This window comes from Oncorhynchus mykiss, chromosome 1, assembly GCF_057628025.1.
Source record: "Oncorhynchus mykiss isolate SJ-2025 chromosome 1, ASM5762802v1, whole genome shotgun sequence".
Lineage (NCBI taxonomy): Eukaryota > Metazoa > Chordata > Actinopteri > Salmoniformes > Salmonidae > Oncorhynchus > Oncorhynchus mykiss.
In genome coordinates, this window is record NC_143022.1 from 8,608,094 (window position 1) to 8,624,079 (window position 15,986).

Sequence of the window (15,986 nt, forward strand, 5' to 3'; positions counted from 1 at the left end):
CAGCGAGAGAGTCACACACACACACACACACACACACACAAAGTCACACACACACACACAAAGAGTCACACACACACAGAGTCACACACACACACACACACAAAGAGTCACACACACACAAAGTCACACACACACAGAGTCACACACACACACAGAGTCACACACACACACAGAGTCACACACACACACAGAGTCACACACACACACAGAGTCACACACACACACACAGAGTCACACACACACACAGAGTCACACACACACACAGAGTCACACACACACACAGAGTCACACACACACACAGAGTCACACACACACACAGAGTCACACACACACACAGAGTCACACACACACACACACACACACACACACACACACACACACACACACACACACACACACACAGAGTCACACACACAAAGCACTCTGTTTAAAACTTGAAGCTGCTGGTGTATGAGACTCCCCCTTGACTTGTTCCACATGTTGTTGTGTTACAGCCTGAATCACCCCGATACACATAATACCCCATAATGACAAAGTCAAAACAGGTATTTTTTTATATGCAAATATATTGAAAATAAAATACAGAAATCTTTCATTTAGATAAGAATTCACACCTGAGTTAATACTTTGTAGAAAACACCTTTGGCAGCAATTACAGCTGTGAGTCTTTCTGGGTAAGTCTCTAAGAGCTTTCCACACAATATTATTTTAATTCTTCAAGCTCGATCAAGTTGGTTGTTGATCATTGCTAGGCAGCCATATGCGAGTTTTGTCATAGATTTTCATGCCGATTTAAGTCTAAACTGAAACTCGGCCACTCAGGATCATTCAATGTCATCTTGGTAATCAACAGTGTATATTTGACCAATTGTTTTAGCTTATTGTCCTGCTGAAAGGTTCATTTGTCTCCCAGTGTGTTGGACAACAGACAACCAGGTTTTCCTCTAGGATTTGTGCTGTGCTTAGCTCTATTCCGTTTATTTTCATTCAACAAAAAAATAACTCCCTTGACAAGTGTAACTGATATGAAATGGCTAGCTAGTTAGCGGGACGCGCTAGTAGCGTTTCAAATCGGTGACGTCACTCGCTCTGGGAACTTTAAGTAGTATCCCTTGCTCTGCAAGGGCAACGATGCTTCAAGGGTGACCTGTTGTCGATGTGTTCAGGAGTCCCTGGTTCAAGCCCAGGAGAGGGACGGAAGCAGAACTGTTACAAGCAAAACTGTTACACAAGCATACATGATGCAGCCACCACCATGTTTGAAAATATGAAGTGGTACACAGTGATGTGTTGTGTTTGCCCCAAACATAACTTTGTATTCACGACATAAAAGGTAATTTTTTTGCCACAGTACCTTATTGCAAACAGGATGGATGTTTTTTAATATTTTTATTCTGTACCAGCTTCCTTCTTTTCACACTGTCATTTAGGTTAGTATTGTGGAGTAACTACAATGTTTTAAAGTCAACATTAGCCTCATGGTGAAATCCCTGAATGGTGTCCTTCCTCTCCAGCAACTAAGCTACAGTTGCCGGAGAGGAAAGGAACCTTTCAGGGAAGGATGCCTTTATCTCTGTAGTTACTGTGTGTATTGATACACCATTCAAAGTGTAATTAATAACCTCACCATGCCCAAAGCAATATTCAATGTGTGTTTTTGTTTGTTTTTTGAACAATTACGTGCCCTCCTTTGCGAGGCATTGGAAAACCTCCCTGGTCTTTACTGTTGAATCTGTGTTTGAAATTCACCGCTCGACTGAGGGACCTTACAGATATTTGTATGTGTAGGGTACAGAGATGAGGTAGTCATTCAAAAATCATGTTAAACACTATTATTGCACACAGAGTGAGTCAATGCAACTTATTATGTGACTTGTTAAGACTCATTTTTACTCCTGAATTTATTTAGGCTTGCCATAACAAAGGGGTTGAATACTAATTGACTCAGCTTTAAATTGTAAATTAATTAGTAAAAATATCTAAAAACATAATTCCACTTTGACATTATGTGCTATTGTGTGTAGGCCAGTGACACAAAATCTCAATTGACTCCATTTTAAATTCAGGCTGTAACACAACTGGAAAAAGTCAAGGGGTGTGAATACTTTCGGAAGGCACTGTAGGTAACAGGAACAAGACATTTGTGGAGGTAGGCCTTGAAATACAGCCACAGGTACACCTCCAATTGATGTCAATTAGCCTAACAGAAGCTTCTAAACCATGACATCATTTTCTGGCATTTTCCAAGCTGTTTACAGGCACAGTTAACTTAGTGTATTGTAAACTTCTGACCCACTGGAATTGTGATACAGTGAATTATAAGTGAAATAATCTTAGCTGTAAACAATTGTTGGAAAAATGACTTGTGTCATGCACAAAGTAGATGTCCTAACTGACTTGCCAAAACTATAGTTTGTTAACAAGAAATTCTTGGGGTGGTTGAAAAACGAGTTTGAATTACTTTTAGTGTATGTAAACTTCAACTGCAGGTAGTTTTAGTGTTAGGACCAGTCTACTCACTACACAGCTAGGTAGTTCTAATGTTCGAACCAGTCTACTCACTAGACTCCATATAGAGGGAACTGGGTGTACTGCCATCACTGCTGCCAAGGGAGAAAGGGCTGTAGTCCTCCAAACGACAGTCCTCCGCAACCAATGATTCTGACACAGAACACACAGCTGACGTTAGATTGACCACAGAACGGACATTAGATTAGTGTCTTGTCATCAAGTGCCAACAAATAGCCTGTTTTTCCTGACTGGTTCTGTATTCAACATGTTAAATGTAGCTAACAGACTGGTAACTGATCGATTGTGTCAGTAAATAGGGATTTCAACTTTTACCTTCCCTTTTGAGACATGCTCAATTAAGACACCCACAAAGGATATATTGAAAAGTAAATGTATGAATAATAACTTCAATGTTTTGTTATCAGCTAGGTAAATGACATCACAGGGTAATAATCTATCAAATATCAAGTCTTAAACATTGACGTGCATGTGGTGTACTCTCTGCAAATCCAGAGCAAATATTGTGATGATACAATTTTGTACAATGATTCTGGCCAAATTCTTAACTAATAAATGTCAAGTTGAACTGGCCACAGAAAGCATTAACAGAGAAAAGGAAACAATTGATAGTAAAATTATGATGCATTCAATGAACGACCAAAAAAAAAAACATCAAAACATCACAATGTAATAAAAGTAAGGTGCATTTATACACCAACCAACACAATGAAAACACAAAAGCTGTTTTGGCCTAGCGTCTTGATCTTAGTTTGACCAAAACAACAACCAAAACAGCAACCAAGAAAACAACTGCACAAATGAAGAACCAGAGGCAAGGCCAGATGAAGGAAGGGGAAGAAGGAAGAATAGCATGCGGAGGGGCAGGGAGAGAGGAAGAGGAAGTGATGGAGCGCAGAAGAACTGCACTGCCAACCTGCTACAGGATCCTCTATTATAACGCTGATTTTCCTGTGGCCCCCTCCTTCACGCAGACAAGGAAGAGAGACAGGGAGAGAGAGAAAAGATTACCACAAAGCAGAGAGGGAAAGAGAGAGAAAATATTACCACAAAAGCAGAGAGAGAGAGAGAAAATATTACCACAAAGCAGAGAGAACGAGAGAAAACGAGAGAGCACAAGAGCAGGAGAGAGAAGAGAGATGCTCATCTCTTGGCAGTAGTACCTGTAGATAAAACAACATCTTCAGTAATAAAATGATCACCGACCTCAACCCAAAGTTTCTTGGAGCATTCACAGTCAGCCCCCCCTGACGGCCCTATCAGATCACAATCTACTTGAATGGAGCACTAATCAACCGTGAGGCATCGAAGACGAGCAAACTGCATACTATTAAAGACATGTTATAGATGGAAGGAAGGAACAGCATGACAGAAAACATCTCATTGTGATTGAAGAATCCATAGAATCAAATTACTTCTGGGTAATTTAGAACACACTAAACAAACACGGAGAGGTATTTATCCAAAATGGAGGTGTATGGGATAAACCCCTTCTCCAATCTTTTCAGCCATATAACAAGCAGTCAAAACATATACCTGATAATCTACTAAATGATCAGCTATTAAAGACTACCAGAACACCCACTGGATTCTCCAATTACATTGGATGAGCTACAGGACCAAATGCAAACCCTCCAAAGGCCTGTGGTGTTATTATTATTATTATTATTATTATTATTATTATTATTATTATTATTATTATTATTATTATTGTTGTTATTGTTAGTATTATTATTATTATTATTATAATACCACCTTTATTTCAACAAGGATCACAGCCTGAGACCAAGGTCTCTTTTACAGCTGGGCCCTGCGTATACATGTTTACACATACAGTTTAGGTACAATGATTAAAAAACTACACAAGACGAACAAAACCATCACAGATAACACAAAAAAAATACTGCAAAAAATACTGCAACAGATTACATTTACACATTTAGGTTATTCCCACTAACGGGTTATTCCCACTAACGGGTTATTCCCACTAACGGGTTATTCCCACTAACAGGTTATTCCCACTAACAGGTTATTCCCACTAACAGGTTATTCCCACTAACAGGTTATTCCCACTAACAGGTTATTCCCACTAACAGGTTATTCCCACTAACAGGTTATTCCCCTAACAGGTTATTCCACTAACAGGTTATTCCCCTAACAGCACAATAACTTGCATTACCCAAAACAGTTACAAGCAATACAAAAATAAAAATGCTCCAATAAATATTTAAAATGAGCAACAGGGGGACAAGAGTCTCAAGTCTAAGTTTAGTCTGCAGGCTTATTCCATAGGCGAGGAGTGTAACAGGAAAAGGCAGCCATACCCAACTCTAATGGCTCTGACTGGATGCTGTCGACTCTAACAGCCTGACTTCTATCCTTAAGATAGTCGTGAAACCAAACGACAGGCATCCAATCCCAGTCCTATCATCCCAGTCCTATCATCCCAGTCCTATCATCCCAGTCCTATCATCCCAGTCCTATCATCCCAGTCCTCCAATCCCAGTCCTCCAATCCCAGTCCTCCAATCCCAGTCCTCCAATCCCAGTCCTCCAATCCCAGTCCTCCAATCCCAGTCCTCCAATCCCAGTCCTCCAATCCCAGTCCTCCAATCCCAGTCCTATCGACGACAGTTTACCCAAAGGTATCGCATGGTCCACAGTGTCAAAAGCTTTAGATAAACCTATGAACAAGGCGGCACAATACTTTCTATTATCTAGGGCATTAGTAATATCATTTACAACACATACACTGGCCGTAATAGTACTGTGTTTAGGTCTAAAGCCAGATTGATTACTAGAAAGAATACTGTTAACAGTTAAAGAAGATTGTAGTTGCCTATTCACCAATGACTCTAGATGTTTAGCCAAACAGGAGAGCATAGAGATGGGCCGGTAATTATCCAACTCACTACCATCACCTCCCTTGAGGAGTGGTTAAACAAAAGCTGTTTTCCAAGCTTTAGGAATCTTTCCTACGACAAATGTTTGATTAAAAATATGGGTCACTACATCAAATGTTGATGGTATACTAAACTAAATGATAAAATATACAGACCACAAATTCAAAATTGGCTATACTTAAACCCTTCAACATTACCCTCGGTTCTGGAATCTTCCCTAATATATTTGGAACCAAGTCCTGATCACCCCAAATCCACAAAAGTAGACTAAAATTTGACCCCAATAATTACCGTGTAATATGCACCAGCAGCAATCAAGAAAACAAATCCTCTGCAGTATCATCAACAGCAGACTCCACATTTCCTCAGCGAAAACAATGTCCCGCGCAAATGTCAAATTGGCTTCCTATCACATACACCCTGCACACCCTTGTTGACGAACGAACAAAAAAAAAGCAAAGTCTTCTCATGCTTTGATGATATCAAAGAAAGCTTTTGACTCAAAAGGGTCTGCTATATAAATGAATGGTGGAAAAACAAAATCAATGTACACAAAGAACAAGTGTTAAAATGTGCAATAAACACACAGATTTCTTTCCTCGGGGCCGTAAAGAGGCAGGGATGCAGCTTGAGCCCCACCCTCTTCAACATATATATATATCCATGAATTGGCGAGGGGATTAGAACAGTCTGCATCACCCGGCCTCACACTGCTAGACTCCAAAATCAAACGTCTACTGTTTGCAGACTACCTGGTACTTCTGACCCAAACCAAGGAGGGCCTACAGCAGCACCTAGATCTTCTGCACAGATTCGGTCAGACCTAGTAAGACAAAAATAATGATGTTCCAAAAAAGGTCCAGTAGCCAAGCCAACAAATATAATTTTATCTAGACACCATTGCCCTAGAGCACACAAAGAAGGACACCTACATCTGCCTAAACATTAGCACCAAAAGGAAACGTCCACAAGGCTGTGAAGGACCTGAGAGACCAGACAAGGGCCTTCTATGCCATCAAAAGGAAACGGACCCCACAGAGCCCCAGGACAGAAACACATTTTAGACCCAACCAAAGCAAAAAAGATAATTATTTCCCATGTGTCAAGTAATTAACAAAAAAAAAAAAAAACAGAGCAAACTAGAATGCTATTAGGCCCTAAACAGAGAGTACACAGCAGCAGAATACCTGACCACTGTGACAGAATACCTGACCACTGTGACAGAATACCTGACCACTGTGACAGAATACCTGACCACTGTGACAGAATACCTGACCACTGTGACAGAATACCTGACCACTGTGACAGATTACCTGACCACTGTGACAGAATACCTGACCACTGTGACAGATTACCTGACCACTGTGACAGAATACCTGACCACTGTGACAGAATACCTGACCACTGTGACAGATTACCTGACCACTGTGACAGATTACCTGACCACTGTGACAGAATACCTGACCACTGTGACAGAATACCTGACCACTGTGACAGATTACCTGACCACTGTGACAGATTACCTGACCACTGTGACAGATTACCTGACCACTGTGACAGATTACCTGACCACTGTGACAGAATACCTGACCACTGTGACAGAATACCTGACCACTGTGACAGAATACCTGACCACTGTGACAGAATACCTGACCACTGTGACTGACCCAAAATGAAGGACATCTTTGACTGCATACAGAGCCCTGCTATTGAGAGACCGCCATAGCCGGTCTTCTCTTGAGAGCCAGGTCTGCCTATGTGCACACTGCCCACAAAATGAGGTGGAAACTGAGCTGAACTTCCTAACCTCCTGCCATATGTATGAGTACAGAGACACATATTTCCCACAGATCACTCAGACCCAAAGAATTTGAAAACAAATCCAACATTGATGAACTCCCATATCTGTTAGGTGAAATACCGCAGAGTGCCATCACAGCAGAAAGATGTGTGGCCCGTTGCCATGAGAAAAGGGCAACCAGTGGAACACAAACATTGTAAATACAACCTATCAAATAAAATTGTATTTGTCACATACACATGGTTAGCAGATGTTAATGCGAGTGTAGCGAAATGCTTGTGCTTCTAGTTCCGACAATGCAGTAATAACCAATTAGTAATCTAACCTAACAATTCCCCAACTACTGCCTTATACACACACAAGTGTAAAGGGATAAAGAATATGTACATAAAGATATATGAATGAGTGATGGTACAGAACGACATAGGCAAGATGCAGTAGATGGTATCGAGTACTGTATATACATACGCGATGAGTAATGTAGGGTAGGTAAACATTAAGTGGCATTGTTTAAAGTGGCTAGTGATACATTTTTTACATCAATTTCCATTATTAAAGTGAGCTGGAGTTGAGTCAGTATGTTGGCAGCAGCCACTCAATGTTAGTGGTGGCTGTTTAACAGTCTGATGGCCTTGAGATAGAAGCTGTTTTGATGCACCTGTACTGACCTCGCCTTCTGGATGATAGAGGGGTGAACAGGCAGTGACTCGGGTGGTTGTTGTCCTTGATGATCTTTATGGCCTTCCTGTAACATCGGGTGGTGTAAGTGTCCTCGAGGGTAGGTAGTTTGCCCCCAGTGATACGTTGAGCAGACCTCACTACCCTCTGGAGAGCCTTACGGTTGTGGGCGGAGCAGTTGCCGTACCAGGCGGTGATACAGTCCGACAGGATGCTCTCGATTGTGCATCTGTAGAAGTTTGTGAGTGCTTTTGGTGTCAAGTCGAATTTCTTCAGCCTCCTGAGGTTGAAGAGGTGCTGCTGCGCCTTCTTTACAACGCTGTCTGTGTGGGTGGACCAATTCAGTGTCCGTAATGTGTACGCTGAGGAACTTAAAACTTACTACCCTCTCCACTACTGTCCCGTCGATGTGGATAGGTGCTCCCTCTGCTGTTTCCTGAAGTCCACAATCATCTCCTTTGTTTTGTTGACGTTGAGTGTGAGGTTATTTTCCTGACACCACACTCCGAGGGCCCTCACCTCCTCCCTGTAGGCCGTCTCGTCGTTGTTGGTAATCAAGCCTGCCACTGTGGTGTCGTCCGCAAACTTGATGATTGAGTTGGAGGCGTGCATGGCCATGCAGTCGTGGGTGAACAGGGAGTACAGGAGAGGGCTCAGAACGCACCCTTGTGGGGCCCCAGTGTTGAGGATCAGCGGGGTGGAGATGTTGTTACCTACCCTCACCACCTGGGGGCGGCCCGTCAGGAAGTCCAGTACCCAGTTGCACAGGGTGGGGTCGAGACCCAGGGTTTCGAGCTTGATGACGAGTTTGGAGGATACTATGGTATTAAATGCTGAGCTGTAGTCGATGAACAGCATTCTCACATAGGTATTCTTCTTGTCCAGATGGGTTAGGGCAGTGTGCAGAGTGGTTGCAATTGCGTCGTCTGTGGACCTATTGGGGCGGTAAGCAAATTGGAGTGGGTCTAGGGTGTCAGGTAGGGTGGAGGTGATATGGTCCTTGACTAGTCTCTCCAAGCACTTCATGATGACAGAAGTGAGTGCTACAAGGCGGTAGTCGTTTAGCTTAGTTACCTTAGCTTTCTTGGGAACAGGAACAATGGTGGCCCTTTTGAAGCATGTAGGGACAGCAGACTGGGATAAGGTTTGATTGAATGTCTGTAAACACACCAGCCAGCTGGTCTGCGCATGCTCTGAGGATGCGGCTGGGGATGCCGTCTGGGCCTGCAGCCTTGCGTGGGTTAACACGTTTAAATGTTTTACTCACGTCAGCTGCAATGAAGGAGAGTCCGCAGGTTTTGGTAGTGGGCCGTGTCAGTGGCACTGTATTGTCCTCAAAGCGAGCAAAGAAGTTATTTAGTCTGTCTGGAAGCAAGACATCCATGGTCCAAGACGGGGCTGGTTTTCTTTTTGTAATCCGTGATTGACTGTAGACCCCGCCACATACCTCTTGTGTCTGAGCCGTTGAATTGTGACTACTTTGTCTCTATACTGACGCTTAGCTTGTTTGATTGCCTTGCGGAGGGAATAGCTACACTGTTTGTATTCGGTCATGTTACCAGACACCTTGCCCTGGTTAAAACCAGTGAATTGCGCTTTCAGTTTCTCATCGAATGCTGCCATCAATCCACGGTTTCTGGTTTGGGAATGTTTTAATAGTTGCTGTGGGTACGACATTGCTGATGCACTTTCTAATGAACTCGCTCACTGAATCAGCGTATTCGTCAATGTTGTTGTTGGACGCAATGCGGGACATATCCCAATCCACGTGATCGAAGCAGTCTTGAAGCGTGGAATCAGATTGGTCAGACCAGCGTTGAACAGACCTGAGCGCAGGAGCTTCCTGGTTCAGTTTCTGGCTATAGGCTGGAAGCAACAAAATGGAGTTGTGGTCAGCTTTCCCGAAAGGAGGGCGGTGGGGGCCTTATATGAGTCGCGGAAGTTAGAATAACAATGATCCAGGAGTTTTACCAGCCCTGGTTGCACAATCGATATGTCTTTCTGTTTATTTATTTTCCCTTTTGTACTTCAACTACTTCAAGCACATTGTTACAACACTGTACAAAGCCAATAATATAACATTTGAAATGTCTATTATATTCTTCAAAAACTTTTGTGAGGGTTCCCCTTGTTAATTTCCAATTTCTTTATTGCCTATTCGATTTACTTTCATAATGTACCCATATGTTCCAATGACAATCAAGCCCGTTGATTTGAGTTGAGAGGAGAGCGATTAGCAGTGTGAAAATAGAGGATGAGGGTAAAGTAAAGTAGTTTTAGAAGCAGTGGCACTGTGGTAACTGAGCATCAGAGAGACAGGTAGTTTTAGAAGCAGTGGCACTGTGGTAACTGAGCATCAGAGAGACTGGTAGTTTTAGAAGCAGTGGCACTGTGGTAACTGAGCATCAGAGAGACAGGTAGTTTTAGAAGCAGTGGCACTGTGGTAACTGAGCATCAGAGAGACAGGTAGTTTTAGTAGCAGTGGCACTGTGGTAACTGAGCATCAGAGAGACAGGTAGTTTTAGAAGCAGTGGCACTGTGGTAACTGAGCATCAGAGAGACAGGTAGTTTTAGAAGCAGTGGCACTGTGGTAACTGAGCATCAGAGAGACAGGTAGTTTTAGTAGCAGTGGCACTGTGGTAACTGAGCATCAGAGAGACAGGCAGTTTTAGTAGCAGTGGCACTGTGGTAACTGAGCATCAGAGAGACAGGTAGTTTTAGAAGCAGTGGCACTGTGGTAACTGAGCATCAGAGAGACAGGTAGTTTTAGTAGCAGTGGCACTGTGGTAACTGAGCATCAGAGAGACAGGTAGTTTTAGAAGCAGTGGCACTGTGGTAACTGAGCATCAGAGAGACAGGTAGTTTTAGTAGCAGTGGCACTGTGGTAACTGAGCATCAGAGAGACAGGTAGTTTTAGAAGCAGTGGCACTGTGGTAACTGAGCATCAGAGAGACAGGTAGTTTTAGTAGCAGTGACACTGTGGTAACTGAGCATCAGAGAGAAAGGTAGTTTTAGTAGCAGTGGCACTGTGGTAACTGAGCATCAGAGAGACAGGTAGTTTTAGTAGCAGTGGCACTGTGGTAACTGAGCATCAGAGAGACAGGTAGTTTTAGAAGCAGTGGCACTGTGGTAACTGAGCATCAGAGAGACAGGTAGTTTTAGTAGCAGTGGCACTGTGGTAACTGAGCATCAGAGAGACAGGTAGTTTTAGAAGCAGTGGCACTGTGGTAACTGAGCATCAGAGAGACAGGTAGTTTTAGAAGCAGTGGCACTGTGGTAACTGAGCATCAGCGAGACAATAAATGTGCAGGATGTGATTCACACCTCCTAGGCATGCAGACCCTCTCTCTGCAGCATAGCCATACTCTTACACAAACACTGGTCTTACACATTCAGCTGCTGCAATGCAAGCACATCGGAATGACTTTTTTTGACACACACACACACACACACACACTCACCATGTCTATGTTTGCTGTTGATCCCTGTGTCGGACATTGAGCGGACGTGCCCTCTGCTGCCCCCCCGACCCGGCTCTCTCTGACCCTCTGAAAAGGATGACCTTCGAGGTGTGGGAGGTGGGACCGAAGCCAAGGAGCTCCTTCCAGGGGACTGGACCTGAATCTCACCATCCGATTCGCCGCCGCAAGGATCGCCACCGGGGGTGGAGCTTTGGGAGTCGCGGCGATTGCTACGATGCCCCAGGTTACCGATAGCCAGATACTCGGGGCCGTCGTCGTAGTCGCCCTCGCCAGAGTCTAGGGCGTCGGAGTGGGCAGGGCATGGGGAGGCAGGCTCTGTCAGGGCGATGGAGGGGATCACCACTGAGGGACCGGGAGGGGGGCTCATGCCCCTTTCGCCATCTCCCTCGGACCCCCCCACACACCCCCAGGGGGCTCCCGAGGCCCTAGCGGCAGGAGTGGAGTCTAAAAGGGAAACAAGAACAGTATGGGCTAAATCAGACGTAGAAATATAACTCTATATTTAGTGCCTTCGGAAAGTATTCAGACCCCTTGACTTTTTCCACAGTTTGTTAGGTTAAAACCTTATTTCTAAAATGTATTAAATTCCCCCCCCCCCCCCCCCTCTTCAACCAACACACTATAAATGACAAAGCAAAAAACTTCTTTTTTTTTTGCACATTTATAAAAAATAAAATAAAAAACTGAAATCTCAGTATTCAGGCCCTTAACTCAGTACTTTGTTGAAGCACCTTTTCTACCCATTATATCCTGGAGTATTCTTGGATATGACACTACAAGCTTGGCACACCTGTATTTGGGGAGTTTCTCCCATTGTTCTCCACATATCCTCCCAAGCTCTGTCAGGTTGGTTGGGGAGCGTGTAGGTTTACCACCCAGAGTGACTCATTGTGGTCCAGAGTGACTCATTGTGGTCCAGAGTGACTCATTGTGGTCCAGAGTGACTCATTGTGGTCCAGAGTGACTCATTGTGGTCCATAGTGACTCATTGTGGTCCATAGTGCCTCATTGTGGACCATAGTGGCTCATTGTGGACCATAATGACTCATTGTGGACCAGAGTGACTCATTGTGGTCCAGAGTGACTCATTGTGGACCATAGTGGCTCATTGTGGACCATAATGACTCATTGTGGACCAGAGTGACTCATTGTGGTCCAGAGTGACTCATTGTGGACCATAGTGACTCATTGTGGACCATAGTGACTCATTGTGGACCATAGTGACTCATTGTGGTCCAGAGTGGCTCATTGTGGACCATAGTGGCTCATTGTGGACCATAATGACTCATTGTGGACCAGAGTGACTCATTGTGGTCCATAGTGACTCATTGTGGACCATAGTGACTCATTGTGGTCCAGAGTGACTCATTGTGGACCATAGTGACTCATTGTGGTCCAGAGTGACTCATTGTGGTCCAGAGTGACTCATTGTGGACCATAGTGACTCATTGTGGACCATAGTGACTCATTGTGGACCATAGTGACTCATTGTGGTCCAGAGTGACTCATTGTGGTCCAGAGTGACTCATTGTGGACCATAGTGACTCATTGTGGACCATAGTGACTCATTGTGGACCAGAGTGACTCATTGTGGACCATAGTGACTCATTGTGGTCCAGAGTGACTCATTGTGGTCCAGAGTGACTCATTGTGGACCATAGTGACTCATTGTGGACCATAGTGACTCATTGTGGTCCAGAGTGACTCATTGTGGACCAGAGTGACTCATTGTGGTCCAGAGTGACTCATTGTGGACCATAGTGACTCATTGTGGACCATAGTGACTCATTGTGGACCATAGTGACTCATTGTGGTCCAGAGTGACTCATTGTGGACCATAGTGACTCATTGTGGACCAGAGTGACTCATTGTGGTCCAGAGTGACTCATTGTGGACCATAGTGACTCATTGTGGACCAGAGTGACTCATTGTGGTCCAGAGTGACTCATTGTGGACCATAGTGACTCATTGTGGACCATAATGACTCATTGTGGACCAGAGTGACTCATTGTGGACCAGAGTGACTCATTGTGGTCCAGAGTGACTCATTGTGGACCATAGTGACTCATTGTGGACCAAAGTGACTCATTGTGGACCAAAGTGACTCATTGTGGACCATAGTGACTCATTGTGGACCATAGTGACTCATTGTGGACATTGACCTATTGTAATGATGATGCAAAAACATTGACATTTTACACTTATCCACAGTGGTTTGCAGGAGCAATTAGGGTTAAGTGCCTTGCCTAGGGGCACGTCGGCAGATTTTTCACCTAGTCGGCTCGGACTTTCAGTTACTGCCCCAGCGGTCTTAAACAGCACGCTACCTACCGCCACAGAGCGCATGTCTAGTCTAACCTCCAAACTGTTGCTCCAATATAGTCTCCCCCTCTCCTCCACTGTCCCCCTCTCTACCCCCTCTCTCACCATCCCCCTCTCACCAGCCCCCTCTCTCTCACCATCCCCCTCTCTCTCACCATCCCCCTCTCTCGCCCCCCCCTCTCTCGCCCCCCTCTCCCCCTCTCATTATTCCCCTACCCCCTATTTCTTCCCCTCTCATTACCCCTCTCCCCCCCATTACCCCTCTCCCTCCCTCCCTCATTATCCCTCTCCCTCCCTCCCTCCCTCATTATCCCTCTCCCCCTCCCTCATTATCCCTCTCCCCCTCCCTCATTATCCCTCTCCCACCCTCATTATCCCTCTCCCACCCTCATTATCCCTCTCCCACCCTCATTATCCCTCTCCCATCCTCATTATCCCTCTCCCTATGTCCCTTCACTCCTCCCTCACCTGAGTTGCTCTCTGAGATGTCCCCTGTGTTATCCTCACTCCCTCACCTGAGTTGCTCTACGAGATGTCCCCTGTGTTATCCTCACTCCCTCACCTGAGTTGCTCTCCGAGATGGCCCCTGGGTTATTACTGTTGGGCGTGAGTCCTCCGTCTCGGTGGGGGAGGGAGCACTGGGAGGTGGTGAGCCTGTGGTTGAGCTCCCCTCTGGGGGGACCCTGACCTTCCCCGGACCTCCAGCCGCCCCCCGGCAGAACACCCAGACTCTGACTCTTCAACAGGCCCTCCATGTATGGAGAGCACATTAGAGTGGACAGCTGAGAGAGGAAGAGAGAGGGGGTGGATTAGAGGAGAGAGAGAGGTACTAAGATATGATATAAGATATGAATACAGGCACAGAAAATGAAGTATAGGGGAAAGAAAATTCAAGTAAAAACAGGGAGAGAAAAAAGGAAAGCATTTCAGATTGGCAAAGCTGAGAGGTAATGGAAAAGACATAAGGAATGAGAGGTAGAGAGAGATCAGCCACTGAAGAGCATATCAGGGATAGGAGCCTGAGACACCAACATACACACAGAGACAGGGGAGAGAGAATGATTGGTGTGTCTTCTCAACTCTCTCTATATCTGCGCGCGCGTGTGTGTGTGTGTGTGTGTCACCTTAACTGTGTTGACAAGGGCCAGCAGACGGGGGTTGTTTTGCTCCACAGCCTCCAGACACTGGAACATGGCCGTCACATGGGGCTCACTCAGCAGAAAGGCCTCCACTGAGAGAGAGAGAGAGAGAGAGGCAGGCGGGGAGAGAGAGAGAGAGGCAGGCGGGGAGAGAGAGAGAGAGGCAGGCGGGGAGAGAGAGAGAGAGAGGCAGGCGGGGAGAGAGAGAGAGAGAGGCAGGCGGGGAGAGAGAGAGGAGAGAAAAGGGAGAAAAAGTCAAGATAAGATAGGGGCAGGGTAAAAATCAATAATACACTCAGTCAATCAACATCCAAGACCCAGAAGATTGATTACATCATTCTTTCATCAAAATTCTATTTGCAAATGGTATTGGTTTGGCTCAACCTCACACCCACCCAACCTCACACCCACCCACTTTCACTCCCCCACCCAACCTCACTCCCCCACCCAACCTCACTCCCCCACCCAACCTCACTCCCCCACCCAACCTCACACCCACCCAACCTCACACCCACCCAACCTCACACCCACCCAACCTCACACCCACCCAACCTCACTCCCCCACCCAACCTCACTCCCCCACCCACTCTCACTCCCCCACCCACTCTCACTCCCCCACCCACCCAACCTCACACCCACCCACCCACCCAACCTCACACCCACCCACCCACCCAACCTCACACCCACCCACCCACCCAACCTCACACCCACCCTCACTCCCCCACCCAACCTCACTCCCCCACCCAACCTCACTCCCCCACCCAACCTCACTCCCCCACCCAACCTCACTCCCCCACCCAACCTCACTCCCCCACCCAACCTCACTCCCCCACCCACCAGGCAGATTTTTGTTGGGTTCAAATGCCAAATCTGTTTTTTCTCCCACTCTTACCGTTGTAGTACTTGCTCGTGTGTCCCTGGTGTTTGAGCAGGGGTCGGAGCTGGGCTGACAGCAGGTGGACCTGTAGGCTGTGCAGCAGCCAGCGCTCGGCCTTGTAACCCTCCCCAACACTCTTCAGCCCACTGCTCAGCACAGGCTCCAGCTTACTAAACTACAGGGCCAGAGAGGGGAAGGAGAGAGGTGATGGTAGAGGGAGAGAGCGAGAGGGGAAGGAGAGAGGTGATGGTAGAGG

The 15,986-nt window shown here is 45.8% G+C and overlaps 1 protein-coding gene across 2 annotated transcripts in view; it reads right to left on the reverse strand.

Moving 5' to 3' along the window:
- The window catches only part of LOC110529671 (run domain Beclin-1-interacting and cysteine-rich domain-containing protein), a 56,506-nt gene that overhangs the window by 21,193 nt on the left and 19,327 nt on the right, over positions 1-15,986 (reverse strand). For both annotated transcript variants that reach the window (XM_036986914.2, XM_090236240.1), the window contains 5 exons: positions 15,746-15,905; positions 14,839-14,945; positions 14,277-14,496; positions 11,372-11,836; positions 2,563-2,661 (listed from right to left, as the gene is read on the reverse strand). In XM_036986914.2, the coding sequence (XP_036842809.2) occupies positions 2,563-2,661; positions 11,372-11,836; positions 14,277-14,496; positions 14,839-14,945; positions 15,746-15,905 (1,051 nt within the window). The remainder of the gene's footprint in view (positions 1-2,562; positions 2,662-11,371; positions 11,837-14,276; positions 14,497-14,838; positions 14,946-15,745; positions 15,906-15,986) is intronic.